The sequence below is a fragment of the Amblyomma mixtum genome, chromosome 5, assembly GCF_055824585.1.
Source record: "Amblyomma mixtum isolate Tamu chromosome 5, ASM5582458v1, whole genome shotgun sequence".
Lineage (NCBI taxonomy): Eukaryota > Metazoa > Arthropoda > Arachnida > Ixodida > Ixodidae > Amblyomma > Amblyomma mixtum.
The window spans coordinates 15,197,477-15,205,112 of record NC_143016.1 but is presented as its reverse complement, the minus strand read 5'-3'; the positions used below and the strand labels follow the sequence as shown (position 1 = coordinate 15,205,112).

The window sequence follows — 7,636 nt, the reverse complement described above, 5'->3', positions numbered from 1 at the left end:
GAACGGACGGCAGGGCAGCACCCTACCACGTAGTGAAGCGGTTAAATGAGTCAGCATAGGAGTGAGCACACAAAATGCATATTGCTTGCAACCTGTTTTTCATCTCCGCTTTGCTACATGGCGCTGTATGACCGTTTCTTCAACGCTTGCGTGTTTCTGTTTAAAATATGCAGACAGTACTCAAAAAGGGCCCGGTTCATGAGTGACTTCTGATTTTGGTGCCACTCATGCACCGTACCCTTTTGCCGGCTCAGCTGCCTCCATCAGCCAGTCCCGTCGTCTACCGAAGGCGGCCGGATGTGGGTCAGGAGGGCCGCCTTCTATAGCGATCTCTCATAAACCCTGTAGCAGACTTCATAGCTGTTACTCCTCTCTCACGCTTTGAAACACGCGTACTAGATAAGCACCGTCACTCCAGAGCAAGAAAACAAATCAACAGGATGGAGAAAACAACGTTCTTTATTACAACTCCCCGTCATTACGCATGCCTAAAGCTTCTAAAGAAACATTTGAAAAGCGTAGTTACAAATATTTGACTCCTCGCGCGCCATCACCTTCCTTTAGATGGCAGTACCCATATATCTCAGGGCATAAAAGGCACTGCGCACACTGAACATCGCGTCGGTTGTGAGCCTTTCATACACTTTGTACTCGGGGCTCCACATCACCTGCATTTGATCCCGGCAAGTACGCTGAAGCGTGCTCCCGTCACATGACGGGAGGGCGACAGCTCTCGTCCGTGTACTGCATCATCAATTCACCAGTGAGGGATGACAGCGTGGCAGTTTACTTTTGCTTTATACTCGGTCAGCCCAAAATCAGGTGGAGACGCAAACTGCCAGCAGAGGTTACCTTCGCATCAGGCTATCTTCCGTCAAGCTAGGACATGCTCGAGGGCAGGAATGTCCAGACCGAGACGCTTCAGTCAATGGCAGTTGCTTAGCGTGGAAACGCGACATGTGCTGGCGCGTGTGACGCATCAGCAACTGTACCTGCGCTGCATCTGTTTACGGAACCAACACCCGAAAACCCTGCGCGCTTATGAGACAGACAACGATCTTTTTGACGAATCCAGATGCACGGAACCGTGTCTCATTTCCAAACGACTAAACACTTTGTCATTTTGCTAAGCACTGCATGCCGTGAAAAAGAGAAAACAAATTCTCTACTCCGTTACCCCAGCACCATGCAAGGAAGGAGTTCACACTGACAAGAATGTTCTTTTGAAGTGAAAGTACGTATACAGCCAGCTTCAGGCACAGGACGTAATCTGTCTACAGTGGTACGTACTGCGTACAAGAATGCTTCGTTAGCCATGAAGTGTTGTTTCATGAAGTGATGAAAGTCAAGGAGGACATCACAAAATGCGAACTCGTTGTTCAAGTTGATGCAAGTCGCTTTTGCGCACCCGGCGTGGCATGTTTAATCATGTATTCTTTATTTTGTTTTTTTTTTGCAACTACTAAGACTCCCTTACAAAATGGCTGGGAGCATTTTGAGACCTAAGCTTTCGCAGGCTAAAATTTGTCGTGCTAAACAAAATACACACTGGATAACCATGTAGCGAACGTTCCGTTTTCAACAGTATCCAGAACGAAAACTTTGGACTTCAACAAAAATTCCGTGTGAACACAATGCAACCTTTGTAACAAAGACGACATAAAAAATTATATTATAAAGAATGGTTGACGTTTTTCGCCTTAAATACCAGGCCTCCTTCAGCTGCCTCTAAACGTAATCTGAAGGATGAGTACCAAAGTAGTCTAAGTATACTTAGGGAGCAGACTTTATGAACTAGTCAAACTCCGCCTTAAAGCCTATTGCATTCAGACTAAAGAGTCCACGAATGTAAATGTTTGTGACATAATGCGGTGACCATCTCTGCGGTGTCGTGCGCAGTTTCTTTGCGGTCTGAAGCCACGGTGACGAGGATGAATGAGTTGTCCGCACTGCGCTGCTTGGATGATTTCAAGAAGGAGTCGTGGTCCTCTAGGCCGCTGTTTTGTCTGAAATATACAACAAGAGCAACAAAAACGGGGTGTACAACCGACCCGGCTTAACCGCGCTCTAATACCAAACCAGGCAAAGCGGGCCAAGCCGGGTGCGAGCATGCGGCGGGGGTGGAGTGCTAGGCAAAGCTCAGTGTATAAAATAATGAACAAGGGTAAGGCTCAGCCACTGACCACATTGTAAACACGAATGCGCCTATATGGGAGTAAAAAGGGAGTAAACTCTCCTCTAGCGCACCCCATTGTATAAAAAGGAGTGCGCTAGAGGAGAGTTTACTCCCTTTTTACTCTCATACTCTATACTCCTTTTTCTTTAGAGTGAAAACTCCGAACAAAAAGGAGTAAAAAAGGAGGAAACTCTCCTCTAGCGCACTCCTTTTTATACAATGGGGTGCGCTAGAGGAGAGTTTACTCCCTTTTTACTCTCATACTCTATACTCCTTTTTCTTTAGAGTGAAAACTCCGAACAAAAAGGAGTAAAAAGGGAGGAAACTCTCCTCTAGCGCACTCCTCTTTACTCACATACTCTCTTTATACTCCTTTCTGTATAGAGTGCAAACTCTGAGAAAAAAAGAGTAAAAAGGGTGTAAGCTCTCCTCTAGCGCACTAGGGCGTGCGTCAGAGTACAACTTACTCCCTTTTACTCCCTTATAGGTGTATTTGTGTTCAGAGCGCACGGGGAGAATCCTAAAGAACCCCAAGAACTGAAAACCAAGCGGCATCCGAACGTGAGTAAAGTGAGGGCAGAAACTGGATCAGATGTGACCAAGGATTCAAGGGTACCACCGTTGAGAAAAATACGCGACAAGACAAACGCCCAGTGCAAGCTAGGCGCCTTGTCGACAGCGGGAGAGGAGGACGGCGTTTGCGTGCAACAACGACAACGCAGCGCCCTGATTTTAGCGGCAGCTGAACGACAGACGTTTGAGCGAAGGACAAACAGCTGTTGGGATTCTTCGCTGTCAGAAAAATATCATCAGTGTAAATGAGGCTAAACGAACCTCGCAATGTCCGCGGCTTGATGGTACGCGTTGGCAGAGGAAGCAGCCCAGAGATTTATTTGCGCCTCCGTCGCTCGACGTGTCTGTCCAAGGCCTCACTGGTCACGATATCATTTACATCTGTTCCCGATTTAGCTTCTCACTTCACAACCCACCCTCGCATTTATTTAGGTGCCCCCGAAACTGTTAAGCGCTTCGGTGAGGCCACAGCCAGCTGAGAATGAACAAGTAAACATCTCCCGATTGGTTGATTTCGATTAAATTAAAACATAAGTCATGTCCTTCATCAACTTTTATGCAACGAAAGCGGCATCGCGCATACTTCAGCATCCTCATCCCAAAGGCAAACTAGAAAATACTGTCGGAATTGCGTCTATCTTGCCCTGTTTTTTCCTGTGCGCTTTTTCATTACCTGATTATACTACACCTCACCCCCCTACCACAGTCCGTAGCTTTTTTGTTGGTTTTTTTTACTGCGTGAATGTCACATATTTGGGCTACCCAACGCACTGGTCGTTCCTGCCAGCTTCTTCCACGTGAATAATGCAGCACCAAGGACAAATGAAACACGGACGAGGCACTCTGAATGAGAGTCCACAGATAGGACGGTTTCTGTTTCTAGAGCTAGAATAATGGCACGCTTGATTCTTATGACGATCTGTCACTGCGCTAGTCACTGCTCCGCACTTGCCACACAGCGTTCCTGCCATTGCATTGTCCCTGCACGAACATAGTCTCGTTATTTCTCCTACATAAGCCAAAATCTACTTCGGCTTTTTCACTTGTCGCGTCCGGCTCGTGTTTCATTTATGCACGACATTTCGTTGCCCATGCGTGACACAAGCAGTTGCCATGCTCCGTACGTTACATCTATACCTCGGCAGATAACGATCTATGGCATGGCTGTACGTCTGGTCTTTCGGATATTGTACAGGCGAAAAAGAGAGAGTCCGCCAGAAATCCCGGAGGCTGTGGCCAGAGCTGCCGGAGGGTTGAGCTATAGGAGGGCTGAGCCACAGGAAAGACAGCTGGCGGATGTACACCACATGCTTTTTTCAGTAGTGAAGGTATTGTCCGCGCCACGAACAATGGGGATGGGACGCAGGAAACAAAGCGACGAATGGGTGTCGCTTTCACTATAAGCGTGGTCGCGTAGGCGCTAGAAAAGACAAGATCGCCAATCGATGGAGGCCGTATTTGAATAAGTGGCGCAATAAGGTATCTATGGGGCTCGGTGATTGAGGAAGTGCCGGAGGCACTTGTATGCGTCGACATTTTCTCGTTATAGCGATAGCCAGTGGGCTAAGATTCTCGGTAGAATGAAGCTACTGCCGTTCAAGGCAATCATCCATGACTGTACTGCGCGATATTATCAACGACGCCGACGTGAAACAATAGCAATAGGGTTCGTGTCGTACTGTAGTCCCGTAATGATGGAAAAAGTGCGCCAAAAAACACATGATGATGCCGAGTACGCGTAATTTTTTTCCCTGTTAGCGATTTTTCTGCAGTATTGCTTTTTTTTTTTCACTACCGTATTTAACTTGTCGTTGCGAAGGAAGTTGAAATGTGGAGACCCCATGAGCAGTAAAAGATAAGGTGTGAGACAAACAGAGTAGATAAGGTATGTACGGCATAACGAAAGAAGTAAAGCAGCATATGCAGGTGGTAAAGCAGATGTTGCAGCAATGAACAGCGCAGAAGCTGGTCAGCACTTGATGGAATTAAGAAAAACTAGTACTGACACCACATAACGGTGAACCAAATTTTCATTTGGCCTCACAGCCCTAAAGCATGCAGAATTTGAACTTTTCGTTGAATACAGTTTAGCAACTCGCTTAGGAACTTGTGATTCTCAGATATTTCTGTCTCTGTTTCTGCAGGACGTCTTTCCCAGAGTCTCTGTAAAGAGTGAATTCGAGTGAGTATATGAAATGATCGTTTTATTAAAAACGTATATCACACGATGGGCCCATGATTATGATTCTTCCAAGCATCATCTACAGCTGCTCCATTCTTTACTCGGTATTGCTCTCCGCAGGACATTCCGATGCCGTTTTGTGGCGAGGAGTTACGGGCACTTGTATTCACTGTTGTCCGTAATGTGATACACTGCGGAGCGTAGCCCGACTGTGTATATGCCTGCGTTTCCGGTGCTCTCACCTAGTGAGGAAAGGGAACCAATGCATGAAAGGAGACTGCAGCATCAGTTGGCAAGCATCGATCAAGGCGTCACAGCCGATCGTTTCACAAGCAGCCTAGTTCCATTAATGACAAGGCATAGAGGGAACTACACGCTTTAGACAACACCCTTAATAAAAGAAATACATCCAACTTACCGAGAGCTGCAAGCATGTGCACACACAAATTGGGCTGTTCGTTTGCGATAAAAGTAAATGCTCGTTTTAACGAAGTCGCATTAATTTCAATGCATCCTTGCATCGCACTAAGGTAATTTCATTGCATGAAATCGATAATTATTTGTTGCTGTTTTAAATCAAAATGTGAGTCGCGATTTATTTACGCGGTAAAGTTACTAGTTATATAACTCGCGACCTGTATAATCAGCACTTATATACACGGATTTATGACGCCTGTATAACTCGCATTATAAAGCACATACATTAAGGAAAGTTTACCATGTTTATGCGCCCAGACTATTATCTTATCGTGCCGTGTTTCATCTATTCCTGATTAACATCAAGTCCGCAGGTGGGCTGTAAGACCATCTGGAAATTCTTGCTATCTTCTAGCTTTTCCGTGACGCCGGCAGCTGCTGCCTGTGTGTATGTCGCCACTGACGCCATGGCAACGCCCCAGACGTCATAACAACACCCCTGACGTCAGGATGATGCCACTGTCAGATGCGCCACGCACGTACACAGGCGGCATACACGCCGCTGAAGACACTCGGCTTCTCGTCACATTTTGCCTCGCCGTTAGCAGACTGAGGACAATTACTGGAAAACAGGCCATGAAGTACGAACTGACATCCATAGATGATATTTGATCCTCCTCCGGCTCGGCAATGACACGTGGCGCATTTGGAGGCACTCGGTTCGTCGCCACGTTATGCCTCGCCATCAGCTCACCAATGAAGAGAGGTATAGCGTCCAATAAATGCCATCCATTCTGGGTGCTCTTACGCTTCTTGTGTCGTTGCCCTAATCATTCCGTTACTGACTGCAGCATGTTCTGCTAAGCGTATGAGGTCTGAGTATAACAGTCAATATATGCTTCACACCCTTTGAGCGTTCCTTGGGTGGTCCTCTTTCGAAGCTTTTTGTTTGCTTCGCTAGCTTTAGCTTGTGACTGCACCCGGCACCAGCACTTCAATTCCGTCGACGTGTTAATGCCATTAGAAGTTCGCAGGTTCGCCAGACATGATTTCGTAAAATTTTACTCTCCTGCTCGCTCTTAAACGAGTGCGTGTATACGAGAAAGTTAACCTTTGCTCTCTTGCTTACCTGCACCACAGTCTACAGAAGACTTGCTTGCAGGCCACTGCACGATTTACGTTTGCACCATGGCACTACTAAAGTTCAAACGTCACATGCACCCTTACAAAATTTTTTTTAGACAGTTTATTAGACTGTCCATACTGTCCATAGACTTCTTTCTATAAAGTCTGTAGACACTTTATAGACAAATCTCCCAGAGGCCTAATGGGTTAGAGCGGGTGCAAAGCAGGGGCGAGGAAATGCCATGCGCGTTCAAAGGCGGCACTAACCGGCCCTGGGCGCCAGCGGAAGCAGGTTGACGCACTCGGCTCCTTCCTTCTGCTGTGGCTTGGAGACGTGCATGCCGACGCCCAGCACGTACAGCCAGGTGCCGATCAGACCGCCCAGGTGGGGCACGAACATCGGGATCCACCAGAAGTTGCGGAACCTGCGTTCGTTGGACGGGTGACGAACGCCTTTTGCATTGCGCGCGAAACATCACTTGACGGTGGAATAATACTCAGTGGTAAAAAAAAATGGAGATCACACAAGAGCACAACATGGACATGCGCTGAGCCATGTTGTTTTCTTGTGTCGTTCATCGTCCTTGGTATTCCACCGTTGACCACGCACCATGTATAGCCCAGCAGCAAGCTTTAATAAAAAGGGGCACTTGGGGGCGCATTCTCGCGAGGTATGCCACACTGTGGAGAGCGCTCCGCACTGTCCTCCCGCTCGGCTCTAAGTGGGGAGCGATCGCTTTTCACGGATTGCTTAAACGGGGGTGTTATTTTGGATTAACTAAGCTCAGTTCACTCTTGCCGCTTATTAAACAGTCATCATCACCATCAGCCTGATTACGTCCACTGCAGGGCAAAAGACTACTCGCCCATGTCTCTCCAATTAACCCTGTCCGTTGCCAGCTGCGGCCAACATATCCCCGCAAACTTCTTCTCATCCCCCCATCTAATTTTCTGCCGCCCCTTGCTGCGCTTGGCCTCTCTTGGAATCCACACCAGCGGCTGTCTTGCCTTTACCTCAATGAGCCCTATGACATCCCATTTAATACCCGCTAGTTCCTCGAAGAGCACTGCTAGGCTAGCCTCAATGGATAAGGTTCTAGCGTTAAACGTTGCCAGGTTCAGTTTCCAATGCATTAATATACATTTGTAAGATTCGTCTTGGA

General features: G+C 47.3%; 1 protein-coding gene across 3 annotated transcripts in view; it reads right to left on the bottom strand.

The window, feature by feature from the left end:
* Window positions 1-441: 441 nt before the first annotated feature.
* LOC149341361 (aquaporin-9-like) overlaps window positions 442-7,636 on the bottom strand; it is a 74,407-nt gene continuing 67,212 nt past the window's right edge. For all 3 annotated transcript variants that reach the window (XM_089543434.1, XM_089543436.1, XM_089543435.1), the window contains exons 6-7: window positions 6,741-6,898; window positions 442-2,006 (exon numbers count right to left, since the gene is read on the bottom strand). In XM_089543434.1, the coding sequence (XP_089399560.1) occupies window positions 1,990-2,006; window positions 6,741-6,898 (175 nt within the window). In that variant the 3' untranslated portion in view covers window positions 442-1,989. The remainder of the gene's footprint in view (window positions 2,007-6,740; window positions 6,899-7,636) is intronic.